At 39.9% G+C, this 23,298-nt stretch overlaps 1 protein-coding gene across 1 annotated transcript; it reads right to left on the bottom strand.

The window, feature by feature from the left end:
* Positions 1 to 4,367: 4,367 nt before the first annotated feature.
* On the bottom strand, positions 4,368 to 20,235 carry Smp_094340 (hypothetical protein). The gene is made up of 8 exons (XM_018793796.1): positions 20,017 to 20,235; positions 19,782 to 19,984; positions 13,726 to 13,887; positions 11,178 to 11,363; positions 10,502 to 11,042; positions 8,240 to 8,443; positions 7,080 to 7,279; positions 4,368 to 5,242 (listed from the first exon to the last, which is right to left on the bottom strand). The coding sequence occupies exons 1-8, from the start codon at positions 20,119 to 20,121 to the stop codon at positions 5,080 to 5,082; spliced, it is 1,764 nt and encodes a 587-aa protein (XP_018648273.1). The 5' UTR covers positions 20,122 to 20,235; the 3' UTR covers positions 4,368 to 5,079.
* Positions 20,236 to 23,298: the final 3,063 nt, after the last annotated feature.

Raw genomic sequence — 23,298 nt, 5'->3', positions numbered from 1 at the left:
ACTTCTAACCCAATTTCCTTTTCAGGTACCTCTAGAAGAATCCTTCCACGGTGTGGGCAACCGGGAAGTGATAACTGCCCTCATACCTCTAACAACACTCAAGACCACTGTATTCATAATCAATCTCCTTCTTCAATTCCTACTATTCCTTCTACGTTGACTTTCAACACTAAACTTCCTGTTCCGGTTTCCTCCTCAAGTGTCACCATGGCCAACGATTCTAGTGCGCGAAACGCTGTCCCAGGTCTACTAAAACCTCGCTCCAAACTATACATTGGAGCCTTCAACGTACGTACCCTATGCCAAATCAGTCAACAGGCCTCCTTAGCTAAAACTCTAGAATCTCGTACCATTGATGTATGCTGTGTCTCCGAAACACGCATACAGGATCCCAGTGTGGTCATTCACTTGACCTCACCTCGCCAAAATGGACAGCCGACGAAATACACCCTCCGTGTATCTGGCGACCCTACGGCTAGTTCTCGCGGACTTGCAGGTGTAGGCATAGCACTAAGTACAAGGGCAGAACAGGCACTACTAGAATGGATCCCCGTTAACAGTCGCCTGTGTGCTGTCCGGCTAAATGGCTCCGTAAGAACTCGGAAGGATAGGGACACACGTCGTTGCCTTTTCGTCGTTTCTGCCTACGCTCCCACTGACTGCAGCCATGATGAAGTAAAAGATGACTTTTACAGAAAACTCTCTGAGCTTCTTCAGAAAGCTAAGCGCTCAGACATAGTAGTCGTAGCGGGTGACCTTAATGCCCAGGTAGGCAGCTTAAATCAAACAGAAAGACATTTAGGTGGGTGTTTTAGTATTCCGGTTCAACGAACCGATAATGGTGATCGTCTGTTGCAACTATGCTCAGACAATCGTTTATTTTTAGCAAGCACTAATTTTAAACATAAGGAGAGACATCGTCTAACATGGCGACCACCTGCACCAAACCAACGATGGACTCAAATAGACCATATTGTCATCAGTCATCGTTGGAGAGGCTCAATAGAAGATTGTCGCTCGTATTGGAATACTTGTTTAGACTCTGATCACGCTTTAATACGAGCGCGCATTTGTCTGCGCCTCAATGGACGCAGGAAAAGTACACTAAGAAGACGCATTAGGATTAAACTGGAGGACGAAAAAGCCAAATGCGAATTCCAGAAACAACTGAGTTCACATCTAGGCAGTTCTGTAAACAAGACTGACCCAGATACTGCTTGGAAAGACATACGAACAGCTGTGGAAACAGCAGTAACATCTATTAGTCATTTAAACCATAGGGCTCCAAAAAACCAATGGATTTCTTTTAAGTCTATTTCACTGATGGATTCGCGTAAACTCATCACATCAGGCTCTGAACATGACGAAGAGCGTAAACAAATTAGATCTAGGTTAGCTAAAAGTCTAAGGAACGATCGTGAGCAGTGGTGGGCAACGAAAGCAAAAGAGATGGAAAAGGCAGCGGCTGTAGGCAACACCAGGCAACTATTCAGACTAATAAAAGAAACTGGAATTAAGAAGTCAAGTGTAAGTGAGACAATCTCGGAAAAAGACGGAACCCTTATCTGCTCTCAACCCAAACGTTTAGAACGATGGGCGGAACACTTTAAGGAGCAGTTTAGCTGGCCTTCAGCTACTGCACAACTACCCACTATTCCCAGAAAACCTGAATGGAACATTGAAGTAGGCCCCCCGACCCTACTTGAAGTTCAAAAGGCTATAAGTAATCTGAAACGAGGAAAAGCAGCTGGTCCTGATGGATTGGCTCCAGAGGTCTTTAAATATGGTGGTCCAATTTTAGCGATTAGGTTGACTAATATTCTGGCTAAAATCTGGGAGACGGATGTAATCCCATCCGACTGGTCACAATCACTTATTGTCCCAATATATAAAAAGGGGTCCAAATCATCCTGCGATAACCATAGAGGGATTAGTCTGACTAACATAGCATCTAAAATACTAGCCTCAATAATTATCGGGCGCCTAACTAAGACTCGTGAACTGCAAACACGAGAAAATCAGGCTGGCTTCAGACCTTGTCGTGGCTGTATCGACCACATATTCACCATTCGTCAAGTTTTAGAGCACAGACACGCTTGTCGGCGTCCGACAATGATAGTTTTTCTTGACTTGAAAGCAGCATTTGACTCTGTAGACCGAGAGGTTCTGTGGCAGTGTCTGTCATTGAAAGGTGTACCTGAGAAGTACATAAACCTTTTGAAGGCTCTTTACTCGAACACTATTAATCGAGTAAGAGCTTATGGCGAACTGTCATATGATTTTACAACCTCAAGTGGTGTCCGTCAAGGCTGTCCACTATCCCCGTTTTTGTTTAACTTCATTATAGACCTGTTGCTGCAAATAACACTCTCTTCGACTGAATTTTCAGGAATTGATCTCCTACCAGGGGGACCACTAAGCGACTTAGAATACGCAGATGACATAGTCCTGTTTGGTGAAGACGCTGGCAAAATGCAGAGTCTTCTGTTGGAACTCAGTAATAATGCCAGGATGTTTGGGATGCGTTTCTCCCCATCCAAATGTAAATTGTTACTCCAGGACTGGCCTGCGTCAACACCCGAACTAAGGATAGGGAGTGAAGTAGTCGAACGCGTCGACAACTTCACTTATCTTGGAAGTCTGATCAGCCCTAATGGGTTGGTGTCTGACGAAATCTCAGCACGGATTCAAAAAGCTCGTTTGGCTTTTGCCAACTTACGTCACCTATGGCGTAGACGAGATATCCGTCTATCAATTAAGGGACGAGTATACTGCGCATCAGTTCGTTCTGTTCTACTTTACGGCTGTGAAACATGGCCATTAAGAGTAGAAGATACTCGTAGGTTACTAGTATTTGACCACAGATGCCTTAGAAATATTGCTCGCATCTGCTGGGATAACCGGGTAAGTAATAGTGAGGTTAGACGCAGGGTATTAGGGAACGATGGTAAATCAGTTGATGAGGTGATGAATCTTCATCGACTGAGATGGTTGGGCCATGTGTTACGTATGCCTGAACACCGATTACCACGACGCGCTATGATGACTAGTATTGGGGACGGTTGGAAGAGAGTTAGGGGCGGCCAAACCAAAACATGGCATCAGTGCTCGAAGTCACTAACTTCTAGTCTGAGCCATGTTGGCAGATGCAGACTACCTGGTTGGGGTCCTCGCGACTATCGTAACCAATGGTTGGAGACTCTGTGTGACATGGCTCAGAATCGATCACAATGGCGTAGGTGTATACACTCTTTATCTCCCCTTAAACCTTGAGACTAAAATTGCTTCATATCTCTCTTCCTTCCTATACTATATCCTTATATACAACCTATAATTTATATACTACTACCAACACTAAATTAACTACTATTAATCCGGTGTTGATCTTGTTGTGCTAACGAGGTATGGCAACTTGGACCGATGCATATATGTGCCTGGTCCTACGTTGTAGCTGACTGAGAGATAATCTTTTGGCCTCTGATCTATTTATAAACATCAATAAATGACAACAGTAAGGACTCGAATCGATAGCAAATGCATAATCGTCCTGGGTCAATCACGTTGACAAGTAGTGAGAACTTTTGAAGTAGCACTTCCTGATAATTGGTAGGTACTACATAGAACATATTTGTTGAAATACTTTTAAGACATTCTGTAGACTGACGTTACGTCAATATCAAATGACCTACTGAGCTGCTTATCTAATGATATGGAAGCAGTTTCCCCCAGTCGAAAAAAGGACCTCTACTTCCGACTAATGGTAATTAAAGCATCTCACAATGTAAGAACCTTTAGTAAATAGTACTTGTAGGCCGTATATATAAAATTAAGTATTATAGGATTATCCTCTTTCGTGTTCAGTGGAATCTCAAATTTATCGACAGCAGCTAAGTTGTAACTAGTGACATCAAAGATATGACTTTTTGACATAATTCCAAAAGTTAATAGCAGATCTAACTCTATAAACATATAAGTGTATGAGATGTATTTTGTTAATAAAATAAGAGAATTAAATAACTTGTTCTGTCATTTACGTATTTACGAGGAGAGAATAAATGGGTTGATATCAGATGCTATGAACGTTTCGTAGCGAATAATAAGCAATTGTTACATGTAGTTATTTATCTAATCAGCTCCCACCAAAAAGTAAATAATCATCAGTTCATACTGGCGATAACGAAAGGCAAACCTGAAACTATATCAAGTCATTAGACCATAAAACTAGGGTTCTTGGTACATAGTAGAATAAAGAAGCGATGCGGGAATACTGATTGCTGTCCTAAAATTAATATATAGACTTGTTGTAAACAATAAAATCAATATCAGCGACACTGATAACATTGCTTTAGCATGAAAAGTGCTGACATATAAGTTAACTATCTCCTTAAGTTTTATAAACCAATTTATGGAAGTCTTTCACTCGATCATATAAGATAAAAAATGAATACCAAATGTACACAGATTGATCACATGAGAAATAAGTTATTTAAATGAGTAGGTAAGTGAGAGCATCATCATAGAATCAATGAAGTTTCCTGCTTAGTGTGAAAAAAATAATAGATAAATAAGCTATAAAATGTTCAACAAAAACATCATGTGAGTACCTATACACTTAACATGAACAAATTAATTCGATCTCAAATTGTTCGATTTTATTTTAGAGTTAATGAAAAAGCAACACCAAACCTTTGGACAGATAAGAAAAATTGACTTGAACTGAGTGAGGGTTGACAAATGAAAATCACATTTAGGAAGAAAAGCAGTACAATCGAAGTGTGAACAGTATTTTTGAAAAAAAATCTTTAGAAGCCAAAGTCGAGGTGAATAGGTTAAATTTGTTTATATTACAGTTAACTTTAAATTATAATAAACATGAAGGATAACTTTAGAGGAAAATAGTGACAAATTATGAACTTATGCATATAAATAACTCGCAACAGTTAAAATGTGTTGAAGTCGATATATATGACTTAAATTTCACACATAAAACTTTAATGACAACGAAAATGAACAAGACAATATCTGTTGATAACAATTTTGTTAAAAAAGATAAAAATCAAGTGACTTTTCTTTAACAAATTAAATACAAGGACGCCAATCTGATGCACTTATTAAACCGGGCACAACTGTCTGACGTCGAATACCCCAAAATTTTCGTGGACGTAATTGATCATTTAAGGCTTTGAATAACCAACCCATATGCTGGTAACAACTACTACAATTGGCTATTGTCCAAGAATACCTAAAATAGTGAAAGTATTAAAGAGCACGTAGTTCTTCTGAAAAATGATTACACAATGTAGATATGAAATTAAAAGGTGTCATTAGAAAAAAGTATGTACAAAAGTTTGGTTAGACAGATTATAATGGTAGAAACCATCAAGACAAATCATCCACCAGTATGCTGACTACGATTAGCGTTATTTTAACAAATCGCTTCTTCAAATTGAGTAAAGATCACAGTTTACTGCCTCCGATTTGAGAGAGTGGGACAGAAGTCTAATACAAGAAATTCTTTGATCTGGCTACCCAGAAATGATGACTATCCACAACAGTTTAAAGCTACTCATGTGACACAGTAAGTAGTACTTGGTCATCAACAATCCTATAAAATGGATTACCTGTTATTTGACCTGCCAAATTTTAAATTTCTTTTTGATAGTAACAACATTTTACACTCATAAAGTTTTGCAACGCAAAAGCTTATATGGAAGAGTTATTCTGTTTAAGAACATAAACTGCAATTGAGAAATTGTGATAATCTCTCACAATAATAAGAACAAATGAAATGAATCAACAATTGGTTTCATTTTAATTGTGCACCTTTGTGCGGATGGTTCATTTAATGGAGCCAAATCATAACAGGAATTATTAGTTCATAATTTGGATATTCTTGGGATGGTCTATTTAATCAGTATGTAAATCATATACTTTTGTGATGTGTGCTACTTATCTCGACATAAGTAGTATATAACGCTAGTCAGGAATAGAATGTCTGGCAATAGGAGGTTGAGAAGATCGAGGAGGAAAGAACAGGAACAGAAAGCAATTAGCATGTAAATGCAGGAACAACAAAGTCTGAGACAATTAATGAACATTTTGCGAATGAAGTATTTACTGTATGGTTCTCAGATTTTACTATAACGTTCTGTAATTTTTTGTCCAAATACATTTGATTGTCCCTACTTGTATTCTCGTTTACTACACTATGAGCGAGAGATATCATGAAAATTTATGAACCAAGAAGGTTATCTTTACAGTGAACAGAGGTGGATGGTAGCTAGAAGTGGGATTCGGGACCTCTTCAGAACTCGTCAGTCGGATGTACATGCATCCCAGAATTGATGTTCACTCAGGGACTTGAACCCAGTACCAGTACATCGCATTATCCATCAGGCTGCTGAGTCCAGAAAGCCACTGGCTTTTCGACCTTCTCTTATAGTGCTTGTGACCTAGTGGCAATATCAAGGCAATCCGCATAGGATCCACATATCTCAAAATTATTTATGATAATGTTTGGCTTTCAATTGATTTTCCGAGTCACTTAAGTAACAAAACGTCAAAATATTTGTTAATTTGTTCTACAAATCTCGATATGGCCTAAATGAAAATGTTTGAAGGGATGAGTTTGAGCTGTTAAATTGTCTGTAATAGAGCGCTTTTCATGGGAGACTAACTACCATTTCGAAAGACTAATAAAAAAACTAACTCAGATAGAGTGATAGCACATAACGTCTGTACTAACTCATAATGCTAGATCATTGGAAATAATAATTAAGTATATTTAAATACGCATAAGGGGCGTGGTGAAGGTTCCAGGAAGATCTATCTCCATACTACTAAAAGACTGTAGGCGTACCGATTGAAAAAGACAAACCATAAGTCAAAACAGAATGGCTGAGAAATCCCAATAGTGAGAATGATGTAGAACGTCTACATTTTGGGGAGAATCCTTTTTTAAAAAGTCACGCAAGAATTACAGTAATCAAACTTTCGGTAATACAAGACTTAAAACTTATTGTATTTTTACATCATAAAGCATTTGATAGATATATTCAAAAAATAACTTATTGACATACCCAGGGAACCAAGAATATTCGGCTGAGGCCTCACCGATAAGATTAACAGAATTCGGTGTGACTTGACTCACAGTCACAATATCGTGTAAAATACCAGATGGATTAATATACGTCTGTGAACTTCCCTCTTGAGCAAGACATATAATATATTGGTTTGAAGTGATATTTGCATCACATGATGAACAAACACAGGCTGTCGACTAAAGCAAATTTTTAGTTTTTAGAAAACAGGAACATTAGATTGATTTTTATGGGAAAAATGGGTAATATCAATAAATTAACATAAAAACTTAGGGGGAAATGTGAGAATAATGTTTTACGCAATTTAACAATAGTCCTTAATATTTTCGAAACAGCCTATGAGTGAGAATAATTAAAATAGTACATATAAGGGTGTATGTAACTACAATAACGTCGGTAAGTTGGCACAGAATGGGAATGTACTGGTGATCTCTAATGAACAGAAAACAATTGCAGTTTATCGTTCGTATTGTTTAAATATTGATAAGAGACACGACAGTTTTGAGCTTCCATCAGTAAGTATATTGTGAAAAAACTTTTGTATAGCGTTTTCTGTGAAAACAGATATGCTTTTAAAAACTCAAATCGAAGAAATAACTAACTTCGAACTTATCACAAACCACCTCATATATGTGTGCGCCTAAATGCCCTGGTACGGATGACAGTGAGAAGAATCTACTCTTTCTCTCGAAATACACTTATATGGCTAGGTGTATATAACCAATTCTTCTAAAGTCCTACACACACATGGCTTTTCGTGGTGAGCATGTTTACGAAATTCAGAGGGAGAAAAGCGAATGTCCGGCGCTTAAACCGGGCCGGTGGGTATGGAGGATCTATTTAGAGGAATATGGAAACTCTGATTCCAAACCAATGGTGCACAAGAGAACCAAGGAACAAATGGCGTATGAACCTATTGTTAGTCTCCGGCTACCATGAGACCGCATGTCATAACGTCTCTCCGCTGCCTTTTGGATTAGAACTCTGGGTCAAACGCTCGAGGAATGGTTCTCTAAGAAAACCAACTGCTTTGGTTTGGGGACCCGGGTAGTATTTTGGTTCACACAAACCCAATTATTTGTGTAACGCATGTATATTTTGGTGTCCCTTCGTAACAATGTTTATATATGTATACTCACACGGCGTATAACTTCCAGCAAAGCTCGTAAACGTTGTACAACATGATCAATACCCAATATATGAGATTTCAACGAACCAGACATCGGAAGATTCTGTATTAGCCAGTAAGAAAAAGGAACAGCTAATTCAGGATTCCATTTATCAACTTGCCAAGTATCATTCCAATTATAAAGTTCCGCTTGAATGGCTGCAACTAAATAATTCTAAAACCAATTAATAATAACAGTAATCCGATATAGAAAGTGTACAGTAAATTGGCAAACAGCTGGGCTAATTAAACTCACTTCCAAAATACAACTGGCTTCGTTATGTATAGAATAGGAAAGTATCATTAAAAAATTCGTTTACGACAAGTTGTCAATGAGTGGCTGAGATTACTATTAGTCACGTATGTGATTTTGACTATCAGTAAGTCACTAAAGCTTTTTAGCTCATTTGACACCCTATTCTATTATCCCATATTTTTACGGAATAATCTGAGTGTTTTTTCTTAATTTGGAATATACTATGACATCAATCTTCCTTTAGAACTACCAATCTTATTAAAATAAGATTATCATATCTAGTAATATGTTACTTTTAATAAAACACCATGTATAGCGTATTCTTAAAAACCAGCAAATATTTTAGCAAATATACTGGCATTATATGAAAATGAATTACAAGGACTAGTCCAAAATATTTATCCATGAAGCAAGATAAAGTAATTAATTCAACAAACTATCGATTTTAAGTCAGGTTATAGGTATGGAAAAAAACTTTTTAACACTATCTCCTAAATATTTTCACTTGATACCAAACTGTTTGTAAGCTTTTTCACCTATTTGAAACAGAGAGATTAATAGTTAGTCACATAAAAATATAACTATTATCAAGAGATAACTGGAACCAAGTTTGATAGATCGATAAACAAAAAATCAAGGCTACGCACAACAGCGAGTAAACTTTAGTCACCAAACCCTTTTAGGAATCTAAGTATTTATGAAGACTATAAATTATTAATGATATTGAGTAAAGATACAAAACAGAAAAGACTGGGGGCCAAAGTAATGTTATTTTTACACAAATGAATCGAGAATCCATATATATTAGCGCAATACGTAAACATTCAAAAGTCATATAACTTCTAAATGTTTTTTGAGGTTAGCAAGGCTTCTGTAATAAGCGGTTTTAATATTTATATTTCCAGGAAAGTGAACAAGAATATTGTACATAGGGGTCATACCCCGTAGGGAATAATGGTAAGTCATTTGATATCGTAAATCTTCACTTATTGAGATGGTTGGGCCACATGTTATGTATACCTGAAGACCGATTACCACGACATGCAATGCTGGCTAGTGTTGGAGACGATTGGAAGAAAGTTAGGGGCAGTCAAACCAAAACGTGGCATCAGAGCTTGAAGTTACTAACTTCTGGTCTGAGCCGTGTTGGTAGATACAGACTACTTGGTTGGAGACCGCGTGACTAACGTAACCAATGGTTGGAGACTCCGGGTGACATGGCTCAGAATCGATCACAATGGCGTAGGTGTATACACTCTTTGTCTTGCCTTAAACCTTGAGATTAAAATTGCTTCACACCTTTATTTCTACGGTCTAATTTTTGTTTCCTGTGTTACACCCTTATACACAATCTTTCTTTTATATATTACTACCATTGAAGTAACTACTTCTATGAGTTTGGTGTTGTGCTAATGAGGTGTGGCAACTTGGACCGATGCATATACGTGCTTATTCACAACTACACGATATGTATTGTTTCATCGACTCACCGATTTCTCAACTAATCACACATGAAGATGATTTCTAAACTGGTACATACTAATGATAGAGTTGGCGTAGTAGGATAATAACATATTGCTTTTCAGTTAATAATGTATGCAATCTGAGAGGAATTATTCATCAACGATATGAATTCATCTTAAATTTGAACGTCCCTGGTACATAGGTTATTGATTATATACCTAAATAAAACTAGATCTTTAATTAAAGTGGCTATTATCACGAAATTCCCGGCAGATCATATACGTAAAAGGCTTGAAATGTACAGATCTAAGTAAAATGAAGTAAATCTCATGAATACCAACATAAACTATTTTTTTACGTGCACCTTTCATATCACTAGTATTGTCAAATGAAATCCTTATAAACAAATTATTTGCATATTTACTTGACTTGTGTAGTTATGAAACGGATGAAATACTGTGTAGAAATCAATTTAAGTACGCGGAAATCACAAAGATGATAACTGAAACCTACCAAATCATACTGTCGATAAACCCAATATGGTAAAGAAGCATAAGATTGTGCAACTGCGGCCAAAACATCACGACGAGCCAAGAGACGAGGATCACAAAGCTGTTTGATACGATAATGGAATGGTCGACCAACTCGATCAACAGCACGATCCACAATTAATTCAATGTCTTCTGAAAGTGAGGAAGATCTAGCTAGTTTATTTCCTGATTTTACACCCTGTTTTTTATTATAACTGGATGATGCACAATTTAATTCTGTATCGCCTTCATTGTCAAACTTATCATGATCACATTTCGATTTTTTTGAATTCTCTTCCTGGTCTGAATCATCGTCAACAAAGTGATCAAGTCGAGCTCCTGCGGAGCTACATGACGGATATGTATTGCCAGAGCTGATAGGTCCTGTAGTTCTCCAAGTACTCAACCGGGAATCGAAAATAGAAAAGGCATTACCTGCTGGTGGGATACAAAAGTTTACTGTGAGAGAATGTGATGGGGGAGAACTGGGCAGACTATTGTGAGAGGGACGACTGTTTGGATACCTAAAAATAATAATTGCAAGGAAGTTGTCTTAACAACAAAGATCACCCACAACAGATTATAACTGACACTTGGAAATGACTTCTCGAAAATACAGTGAAATTTAGTTAACATTCAAAGTACTATGCTAAACATACTTTGTAGACGCTACACTGGCTGAAACTTGGTTTGAGTTGGAATTATGAGCACTTGGACGTGCTGGTAGTGGATCACGACCAAAACGAGCCCATGATCGAGGAATCAATCCCCAACCCAAAGGGTGACTAGCCATTTCACGATCAAAAGATGCTTCTGGTAAAATTGTACCATGACAAACAAGGGGGCTATGGTTAAGAAAGCGAAGTTAAACAGAGAATACAAAGGAAGACGTGGGAATTTTTCAAATATATCGTTCAGAATCTTATAATAATAACTAAGATCGAAAAGGCCAAGTGAGGAAAATTAACATTCTGAATGCAGTCCACAAGAAGAATATACATAATTCTATCTTAGGATACTTAATTCTTACGACCTTATAAAAAGATTTTACTGTTCACACTACTAATCCTGATAAAACTAAATGGAAAGGTAGACACGACAAAAGATTTTAAGACTTTGAATTTCTTATTTCTGAACGCAAACTCAACGCTGGCTATGGTATTAATTGAAAGGCCCATTAAGTCAACTTGTATATTTCTTCTTCAAAAGATGAGCAATAAAGTGTACCTGAGGTGACGAGCAAGATACAATCCTGATAGATAAGCCTTAACTTAATTGATGTGTAAGTGGCCTACGAAGTTCACATTGTAAAAACTGCTTGTTCTAAACAACCCTTAATAATGCTTATTCTGGCGTCCAACGTTTTGTATATAAGCTTGCCAACTCACCAGAAAAAAACTTGATCCCAATGTTAAACTAAAATACCAGTTTATTTTAGGGGGCTAGGTGAGTAACTCAATGTTATAAGTAATTATCGATCGAGTACATAGTATTATGGAGGATTTCATCATTTCAACAAACAAAAACATGCATCAAAATAACTCAAAATACTTGTAATCTGTAACTAAGTCACAACATTTGATATTTAAAACATTCACATTAAACATCAAAAAAGCGTCCACAAGTTGTCGTATTTCATAGCATATCTACAATTTAGCGCAAAAATATTGAGTCCTGATGAGGACAGGAAGTAAAATAAATAGAGTCCCAATGATATTAAACATGGGGCAGCTGCACAGACATCACGAAAAGTGAGACTAGAACGTCAGCGACCAACGTAAATATACCTGAAAAACACTGAATCTCCTACTTTTAGACCTGGCGACTGGGTGGAGCAGTGAATAATAGTTAAGTTAACCTCCAGCCACTCTCTGTTCAGAGTTGCGCACCATTTTAATCTTTTATATATAATCTCGTGATAACTATTTTCCCATTTTGTTAATTTCATCCAGCTCTGTTAATATGAGAGCAGGTGAACTGATAAATACGTATACAAGTGGTAGAATGAGAGAGTTTATCGTTTATGCTGTCAATGAACATTGGCCAATCCGTAGAATACTAATCTCAAGGTGAGTGCGAAGAAAGTTTTTTGATAGTCAGAAATTCTTTTCAAGATGTCCGCAGATTTTTCATCTTTAAAATCGACGCTGATGCATAGCTTATGCATATTTTGGGCGGTTTGAATTGTATTTGTCAACAAATTTCTGTTGATACCCACTGTCGATAGCTATTTTCACTTTATTATCTGTCGTTTAGTGACTGTGAATTCCTTATATCCATGTAGCGAACTAACTTACGATTAGTATTCTACAGTCGATCAATGTTCAGTAACAATTTAAAGGACCGATTACATAGGCATCTATCAATCCACCTGCTCGCGTGGAGCTACCTACACGGGTCGTTAGATGCGCGTTCTATGTGAGAGAATCCAAGAACGCAATCCAGCTTGGCTGAAAAGATGCGGAATCGGTTTGGTACGAAGCTTTATATTCGAACAAAATGTGGATGCAGGTCATTCGATTAAAAGAAACACAGTTTAGTCATCTACAAGGTGAACAGGAAGCTGCCAAAAACAGTGAACTACCGGCTTTTCAACATTGCTGGATTTTTCACGATACATCTGGAAAAACCAGAATTATGTATACAAGAGAAACTTATAGAACCTCTTTTCCAATAATGATCTTAATCTTTGAGTTTTTAAAACCCATTACTTTCCCTCCTATCTTCTTCGCTAACCTCTTACCCCCAACCGACTAATTTTGTTCCCACGCTGTTTCTGATCGCAGGTCATCACAGCTTCGACATTTCCTCTTACCACAACATGCAACTTGCTCTTCTTACCCAAGCTTATAGGAACTACACCGTTAAGTTCTTATTAAGCATAACATTTTTGTGTTTTGGTTTGCTTTGCTCGGTTAACATATTTGACGAACCTATTACTACTACGATTAGTAGTTATTATTATTGTGATTAACTCATTACCGGTTATCTTTTTGTAAAATATACAGTTGCTGCTGGGCAACTTTAGGAACGAATTCTTCACGAAAACAACCTTACTTAATTTTAAGCCTTATTGAGTATATTTTGTCAATTAAAATAAATTTGAATTGTATGAGAACTATTATATCAGTGTTAACGAAGAATTTAGTTATGCTTAGATCAAGTAAAAAGTTGGTAGGAATTTGATAATTTATGTGAAAAAATTACTATAAAGAGTCACGCGTTGCTTTAGTGATACGAATCCGTTGTCTGCCAATAAACATTGCACGAATGGGAGCATTTTCGTTTGAATCAGGAATACAGATGGCAACTAAGTCAGCCGTAGTGCCAACACAACCAACAAAATCCCCCAAGCTCACATGATCTTGACTAAAATTCAACAAACAGGAAAGCAAGATGTAAGCTAATATTAGAAACAAGTATTTAAGGGTTGAAAATATCACAATGAGACATTCCCAAATTGGCTGTACGAAGTCCTATAGGAAGAGTAAATATAGTTCACCATAATTATTTGTCTGAAAAGAGATTGGAACAGATTCAAAAAAAATTTATGATAGGCAATCCGGATGTGTAGAGAATAGCTCAATCGGTGAGATGTGAAGCCATTGGTAATTTCATAAATTATGAAACCATTTCTTAAAATGCAAACGATAGTCTTCGAGACTTGTCAGAACAGCTTACCGTAATTATCAAATGCAGCTATTGCTCTCAACTCTGTATCACAGACTGACCTCAAGATTACGGGACATTTACGTAAGGATTGGAAAATTGTGAATTTAAGGGACTTGGGTTTATCGCCGTACATGCAATCTTCTGGTAAATACAGGATGGGAAGAGACCTTCATGTGGTGTTCGACTCTGCTGGTCGTGAAGTTTTGTGTCAATTTTGAAAGGCGTACTAAAGAAGTAAATCAACCTTATATAGGGTCTCTATTCGAACACTTGTAGACGAGTCAGAACTTGTGGTGAACTGTCGTCGGAACTGATTACTTGAAGTGGTGTTCATCAGGGTTGTCCGCTTTCTTCATTTTTATCTTTGTCATAGAGATGCTTTCAAAGATAACACTTTCATCGTCTGACTTATCAGAGATGGATCTCCTACCAAGAGGTTCACTTAGAATAGTCAGATCACATAATACTGTTTGAAGACGCTGACAAAATGCAGTCTTCTGACCACTTTATTCAACAATGCAAGCACGTCTTAGATGCAGTTCTATTCTTCCGGATGCAACATTTTACTTCAGGATTAGCTCGCTTGGATTAATGATAGGAAGTGAAGTGGTTGAACGCGTCGACCGCTTTACTTACCTTGGGAGCCCCATCAATACCAATGGTCTGGTGTCTGATAAAATATCGGCACAAATTCAGAAGGCTCGGTTGGTTTTCGCCAACTTCTGTCACTTGTGACGTAGGCGAGATATCCATCTTCCAAACAAAGGGAGAGTGTACTCTGTCCTATCTAAACGATCTCCAGTCACTGGTTGAAAGTGAATGCTTCCACCGATTACGAATACTGAAGCAGTCTTTCTGAAACCACGTACGCCGTTCAAGCTGGTTTCCTTCAACGTTCGCACACTAATGCAGATCGGACAACAGATGGGGCTGGCTATGTCTTTAGAAAGTCTTAATGTTGATGTTTGCTGTCTATTCGAGACCCGTATTCAAGACTCTAGTGAAGTACTACAAATCTGCTCTCCATCCGTCGCTTCGAAAAGCTTGTTTCACGTGCGCTTGTCCGGGGACTCTGTGGCATCTTCGTCCGGTCTTGCTGGCGTTGGTGTTGCACTAAGCGCTAGGGCTGAGGTAGCACTAATCGATTGGATCCCCATTAACAGTCGGTTATGTGCTGTTAGATTAGAAAGTTCCATCAAAGTGAGAAGAAACCGGCGTGAGAAACGGTGTCTTTTCGTCATCTCCGCCCATGCCCCGACAGATTGCAGCCCGGGTGCAATCAAGGATAAGTTTTACCACCAGTTAACAGTTCTTCTCCAGAAAGCGCGTTCGACAGATATTGTAGTATTAGCCGGAGACTTGAATGCTCAGGTCGGGCGTCTAGGCACAGAAGAGAGTCGTTTAGGTGGCCGATGTGGACTTGTTGGTCGCAGGACTGATAACGGAGACCGTTTGCTGCAACTGTGCACAGACCACAACCCGTTTCTGGCTAGCACTAACTTCCGGCACAGTCATCGCCGATGTGCCACCTGGCGTCCTCCCTCTGCATCTCAAGCCTGGACTCAGATTGGTCACATCGCGATCAGCTACCGCTGGCGTGGTTGTGTACAAGACTGCCGCTCCTTTTGGAGTACCTATCTGGAGTCTGATCATGCCCTGGTCTGCGCCAATCTCACCTTACTTTTCAGTGGCCGAAGGATTGACCACCACCAACGGATCGATGTTAGTAAACTGGCTGCAACTTCTGTTGCAAGTAAGTATCGAGCGGAGCTAGCTTCTAGGCTAGCTACCATCCCATCGAAAAGTATAGATGAGCATTGGTTGCATCTTCACGACGCCATGAAAATGGCGGGTAAAGCCGCTTGCGGCTTCGCGAAACGTCCCGCTTACAAGCACTAGGTTTCTTCTGGCTCCTTACAACTGATGGGAGCCCGTCGGTCTACTCCGGGTGACCGTGAGTTTGACCACAAACGAAAGCTGTTACGTAGTGAAATCGGGCAAAGCTTGCGTAAGGACCGAGAAGCCTGGTGGTCGGAGCGTGCTAATGAGATGGAAGCAGCAGCTGCATCTGGTAACTGCCGGAAGCTCTTCCAACTCATCCGAGCCACTGGCAGCAAGAAGTCTGGTGTGAGTGAAACAATCTACGAGGATGACGGGATGCCAATCACTAACATCTCTCGACGTCTTGGACGATGGGCGGAATTTTTCGAAGGGCAGTTCAACTGGCCTGCTGCTCCGGCAACATCAACCAGTTTGTCCTGCCCCCCATGGCCGGTGACGACTGATCCACCAAACGAGGCGGAAGTCCGCAAGGAACTTCAACTCTTGAAGCGCTACAAATCACCGGGCCCAGATGACCTACCTCCGGCTCTTTTTAAAGATGGTGGTGACTTTCTGGCTAATGAACTGACTGTGTTGTTTGCAAAGGTTTGGGAGCAAGAAAGTGTTCCAACATCATGGAATGAGTCGATAGTCGTCCCTATCTTTAAAAAGGGTTCACGTTGTTCCTGTAACAACTATCGGGGGATAAGTCTACTTCCGATTGCGTCCAAACTATTGGCTTCTGTCATTCTTCGTAGGTTGTTTAAAACCCGAGAACGATTGACTCGCGAGGAGCAGGCTGGTTTTCGTTCTGGTCGAGGATGCATTGATCACATCTTCACCCTCCGCCAAGTGTTAGAACACCGTCATACTTATCGCAGGCCAACAATCGTAGTGTTTCTTGATATCAGGGCTGCCTTCGATTCGTTGGACAGGACTGTTCTCTGGGATTGTCTATTGAAGAAGGGTGTGCCTGAGAAGTTCATTAACATCTTAAAGGCCCTGTATACGAACACCTCAGGCAGAGTGAGGGCATACAACCACCTTTCTCCCTTGTTCCATTCGAGCAGTGGGGTTAGGCAGGGTTGCCCGATCTCACCATTCCTCTTCAACTTTGCCATCGATGACATCCTGGAAACAGCTCTGATGGATGTAAGTAATGGCGGTGTGGATATGTTACCTGGAGAACGACTTCTCGACCTTGAGTATGCGGATGATATTGTCTTACTGTGCGATAATGCTCAAGCCATGCAATCCGCACTTAATCAGTTGGCAATCAGTGTCCGCAGGTACGGCATGTGCTTTGCACCCTCCAAGTGCAAAGTACTCCTACAAGACTGGCAGGATTCTCATCCTGTACTCACCCTGGATGGTGAGCAGATTGAAGTAGTTGAGAAGTTCGTGTATCTAGGTAGCTATATAAGTGCTGGTGGTGGTGTGAGTGATGAGATTGATGCACGTATAATGAAAGCCAGAGCGGCTTATGCCAATCTGGGCCATCTTTGGCGCCTTCGTGATGTTAGTCTGGCTGTAAAAGGTCGGATCTACAACGCGTCGATGAGAGCAGTTTTGCTCTATGCTTGTGAAACCTGGCCTCTCCGAGTTGAGGATGTCAGACGACTCTCTGTGTTCGATCATCGTTGTCTCCGAAGGATTGCTGACATTCAGTGGCAACACCATGTTAGTAATCCAGAGGTTCGGCATCGTGTGTTCGGGTGCAGAGACAATAATTCAATTGGTGTCACTATCTTGAAACACCGACTTCGGTGGCTTGGACATGTTCTACGAATGTCATCCCAGAGACTTCCACGTCGTGCATTATTTGCCGACTCTGGGACTGGTTGGGAAAAGCGGAGAGGAGGTCAGTGTATGACATGGTGTCGTGGCATGGAAGAAAGCTGCAAAGGGCTAGCTTCTGTTGGTCCTTCACGACTCCCTGGCTGGGGTCCGAGAGATGGTGCAACACAGTGGCTAGAGACGTTATCAGATATGGCTCAAAATAAAAGCCAGTGGCGAACCTGCTGTAACCTTCTTTTACTTTCTACATAAAGAGTGGTTCTAACTTTCTTAACTGAAAGAGTTTTCTGGTTGTACATTTCAGTCCGCCTTATCTTTTCATCCCTTCTCTTCCTACTTTCATTATTTTGTGTGGCGTATATGTATCTGGTGCCCTTTTGTACCAATATATGTGTTTAAATAAATAAAAATAAACTGCACAGCAGTTCGCTCCGTTCCAATTTATGGATGTGAGATACGACCATTAAGAATAGAGGACATTCGAAGGTTACTGGTATTTGATTACAGGTGTCTTCGAAGCACTGCTCGTCCATGTCGGGTCCAGGGAGTAAGTGATGCCTAGGTTAAGAACAGGATACTAGGTAAGGATGACAAATTGACTGATGATGTAGTAAGTTTTCATCAACAGAGGTGATTGGGAAATGTGTGAAATATGTTCAACCACCATCAAACTTGACGGCCGATTTTTCCTGATGAAGAAGCAGGACGGGAAAAAAGCTAATAAGCGGCCAAACCAAAACATGGAACACATCGACAATAGAACTTAGCCATGTTAATGCGTGTGGGCTACCTGGTTACAGTCTGCGTAAAAATCGTAACCAATGGTCAGTGACTTCGAACGAAATGGCACAAGATCGTTTGCAATGGCACAGGTGAATCCTTTTTGTTTTCTCTCAAATCATGAGATTCCAAATTTCCCAGAATGTTTGTTTGTCCTTCACTGGTTTATAATTCCTTTTCGAATCGCATATTCGATACTTAATCTTTCCTATTCCCACTGATACTGTTGTTACCTTTACTATTCCGGGAATTGGTCTGATAATTTCATCTTGACGTGCTAATAGAGTAGGGCAACATGAACCGATGTACAAACGTATCAGGTTTTACGTTGTGAATGACTGACTGAAAGTATAAAAAGACTACAGAAGCCCATTGATCATAACTGAAACACAACAAATTGGTAAGATAACTCACACATTTCTTTGTCTTGTGTATTAAACCAGTATTTTTCTGCTTTGTAACTGAATAGACAAATAATCTTGAAATTAGCTTGGTTTGATTAAAATAGTAAGTGAAGTTAGCTGACTTACACAAATTCGTTAAGTACAATAAGTTTCAACTGCCAAAACGAAAGATAAATTCAGCTCATATCCAATTATTATAATAATACAACAGATGATTTCAAAGTACTTCAGGTTCACTACATATTCGAGTTGTCAGCAAATGACCACAATGTGAACCATTTAAGCATCCTCGAGCCATAAACTGTGATCTCTTGGTAATACTGACAATGATTAAGCCGGAAAGGTGGCAATTTCTAAAAATCACCTGTGATTTGTACACAGTTAGAGACAGCTCTCAAACGAACATCTTGGTCTTATGTATATATAACTTTGTCATATACTTCTCTGAAGTAGTCGCTCAAAAGTTTCACCATAGAGATAAAAAGCCTAGATAGATATGAGAATAAACAACTACAATATGAATCTTTTAAAAATAGGAAACCATTTGTAGAGATGACTAGGCAAGTCTGCCAGGGTCCGCCACTTTGCACTAGTTTGATAGTACAACAGCACTCATTTTGCAGCTATCTTAGCTAGCAGTTTGGGGGGAGATGAACAGCCAGAAAAGTTACACAATGATTTTCAACTTAAAAATAAAACCAGTTGTTTAAGTTCTTGTGGATTAAAAACATGTAGCAGAAGTGTGAAATAAAATGCTCACTAGGAAAACGTAGAACAATGACAACTCACTACCCAGGGAGAAATATCAACGGCTTTTTCTCCTTATTAATTTTTTGGAGGAGATCTGATTCCAGTGGATCGTAAGGTATCAGTGGAAGAGAATGTCCGGGCACCAAAACAACATCCTTGCGATAAAATGCATACATATGAGTTTCACTCCCAGGCTCCAGAAACGTTCTCCCGCCTACATCTACAAAATCTGTCCCAAGATACTTGAAAAACATTTAGATAGAAGCTAAATTACTTGATGCAAACCAGGAAGTGTCCTATCAAAGTTTATATCAGAAGCGCAAATTTCCTCTCCTGAAGGTGGAGGTGAACCCACAAAAGCAATCTGAAGTTCTTCCATCCTTTCAATGATTAAAATCCACCGTGCATTCTTTTCCAATATCCATTCCCCAAGACACTTGGGATGGATGGGAACTGTAGTAGAAACTGCAGTTATCAGTTGAATATTCGCGCCAGATCTCTATTCGCACTTGATTAGTTCAGTTTCAGTTTGGAAATGACAGAAGGCTTGATGGCCTGTGTTAGTCCTGGCAATGATGGTCTCTCAGATGATTGAGCTTTATTTTGAAAGAGTCGACGGATGGAGCCTCAACCACGTGCTGAGGTAATGAATTCCACTCGTTGATGATTCGATAGGAAAGTCGGTAGTCAGCTGACAAGTAATTCGTTCTGGGCTTGAGAACTTTTTTGGAGTGTCCTCGTAAATTTTCTGTTTTGGGAGACAAGAAAAATGAGGGCATATCAGGTGAAAATTTATCACTAAGCAATTTGAAAACTGTAATCAAGTCGCGTCTGATTCTTCGATTTGACAGCGGGAATAGGTTTAGCTTGGTCATTCTAGTACCATACGGGGGCTTCGCTATTCCGGGAATCAGCTTAGTTATTGTTCTCTGAACCCTTTTCACTGTCTTTTTTAGACAGGGGCTAGCTGCTTGTATGCAGTACTCAAGTTTAGGACGCACGAACACTGTATACAAAGTCAGAAACGTTTTAGCGTCAGGATGACTAAAAGCCCTACGTATTGACCATAAAGTTCCAAAACTTTCGGCGGCTATTGCACGGCAGTGTGCATTAGTTTTTAAGTCTTGACTAACGATGACTCCTAAGTCATTGCGTGTCTGGACAATAGGTAGCTCAGTGTTATTTATCGTGTATGTATCTGTACCCTGGTGGCCAATATGCATCATAATACACTTGAAAGTATTTATCGGCAACTGCCAGGTTTGGGACCATTCAGATAATTTCTCCAGGTCGTTTCGGAGTTCTAAGCTATCACCCTTACTTTGTATCGCTCTCCATATCTTGACATCGCCAGCATAGAGAAAGACCGATGACGATAGTAGACGAGGGAGGTCATTTACGTACAGGAGGAATAACACTGGCCCCAAAACCGTACATTGGAGGACTCCACTAAGCACAGTTTCCCAGCTAGACAACTTGGAGTTCACCCTTACTCTTTGTTGACGCCCAACTAGGAAGTCTTTTATCCACATCAATAGATTGTCTTCAATCCCGACATTCCTGAGCTTACGTAACAGCTGGTTGTGCCGAACTTTGTCGAAAGCTTTGCTGAAGTCGATGTAAAGTATGTCTACAGGTAGCTTTTAGTTTTTAAGAGCGCACCAGCTTTTACGAGTGACTAATAAGTTAGTGAGACAAGAGTAACCTGTTCTAAAACCATGCCGCTTCTCCGAGAGGATTATGTTTTAATCGAGATACTTAAACAGCTCCTTCGGAATAATCTTTTCTAAGATTTTAACAACCACACTAGTTAGGCTAATGGGTCGGTAATTCTCAGGCTTATGTTTTGTACCTGTTTTGAAGACAGGACTTCCTATGGCGTTCTTCCAGTCTTTTGGTAGACGACCCTGAGTTACGGATAGATTAAAACATATACTTAAAGGGTTCGCAACAAAGTTAGCTAATTCCTTTAGTAAGCTAGAATGCAGTTCATCGGGTCCCGTAGATTTGCCTATGTCAAGCTTCATTAGCAGACCAAAGACATTGAGTTCCCTAATGGTCACGCTGTCCAGTGTTTGTGTGGGGGGATTTTCATGGACTGGTGAAAAGGGTGTTTCTGTGGTATATACGTTGCTATTTTTAGAATACTTGAGCTTTGCCAAAGTCGTCCTCCACCAGTGATGAGGCAGTACTCTCTCCGAATAGTGAAGGAACATTTCTTCTCCTTTTTGTCCTTCGGTTTATATACGAATGCAAGCGCTTAGGGCATTCTATGGATTCCTTAACGATTTTCACTTCTTACAGCTTTCTGGACTTACGGAGGGTCAAGACGCAGGTACTCCGAGCTTTTTGATACTGAGATTTTGCCTCATCAGTCCCCAGTAACCTAAATCTATCCCACATTTTCCTTCCTTTACGGAGAAGGATGCGAAGCTCCCTACTGAACCATGGGGGGGGAGTTTCTCGGCCCCCTAGGTGTAGTCCAAGGGATGTGGGAGGCGGTAACTTTTAAGTATAAATTCCGGAATACGTCCCAAGCCGTTTCGATTGAGGACCTTGGGTATATTGTCCAATCTACTGATGATGCTGATTTCATGATGTCTGGTATGTTTGCTTTCCAAACGTTAGGTCTGGACTGAGCTGACGCGTGCTGGTGATTGACAGTTATATGGAAGTCAAAGGTTAAAACTGCATGATCACTTTTGCCTAGGGGTGGCATGTAATCCAGGTTTGCAACGTCATCCTCATAGTGAGTCAATATAAGATCTAGTAAGGATGATGCAGAAACCGTGTCGTACCTAGTTGCTTCTTTCACATGTTGCACTAGGGCACATGTGATTACCGCATCAACTAGTTCCTGCTCGAAGGAATTATCTGACGATTCACTTCGCAGATTTCCCCAGTCCACCATGGGTGCATTCAAGTCCCCTAGGATTAGACATCGACCACTTCGTGACAGTGTTGAGACTGCTTAGCAGGACCTCTTTTACCTCACAGCTTGGACTGCGATAGATCAAACTAAGCAGCAACTCTTGTTCCTTGCATTTCAGGCGGCAACTAACTACGTCCCACTCTCATGGGATACACTGTCGATAATGGTGAATGGAATAGCATTCCTAATGAATAGAGCTACTCCCCCTCCTTTACGCTTTTGTATTCTATCGGCCCTTACTAAAGTAAAACCCTCGAAAGCTAGATCCCTACTATCTATAAACTGCGTCAGCCAAGTTTCTGTGACTGCAATTATGTCTGGCTTAGTAGAGTCAATCTGTACACCTAGCTCCGATCGCTTATTGAGCAAGCTCCGGGCATTGGTGTAACAGATCCGAAGCCTATTTAAGTGGCCTCGTGCTTCACCCAGAGTGGCTTCGGCATCATCATCTATCGAAGCCTCACAACCCGAAAATTTACAATTTTCAGGTCTTTTTCGCCAGCGTCTAATCTGACCTGTAGCTCTTTTCCGTCTTTTTACACGGTCCGCCAGCGATAAGTCCTTATGGAAAAAATCTCCTGAGCCCTTTAATTTATGTCCATTTTGAAAATTAGGTCGCGTTCG

Source organism: Schistosoma mansoni, chromosome 1 (genome assembly GCF_000237925.1).
Source record: "Schistosoma mansoni strain Puerto Rico chromosome 1, complete genome".
NCBI lineage: Eukaryota > Metazoa > Platyhelminthes > Trematoda > Strigeidida > Schistosomatidae > Schistosoma > Schistosoma mansoni.
The sequence above is the reverse complement of the archived record's forward strand: the minus strand, read 5'-3'. Positions and strand labels throughout refer to the sequence as shown.

Excerpts from the sequence above, each read along its gene's own strand:
- Smp_094340 (XM_018793796.1), bottom strand. The coding sequence starts at position 20,121 with ATGGAAGAACTTCAGATTGCTTTTGTGGGTTCACCTCCACCTTCAGGA. Across the intron at positions 7,280-8,239 it reads TGCTGGAAGTTATACGCCGT|TCGACAGCCTGTGTTTGTTC; the intron begins GTGAGTATACAT and ends AATTTGCTTTAG. Across the intron at positions 5,243-7,079 it reads GAATATTCTTGGTTCCCTGG|GTATTCTTGGACAATAGCCA; the intron begins GTATGTCAATAA and ends TCACTATTTTAG.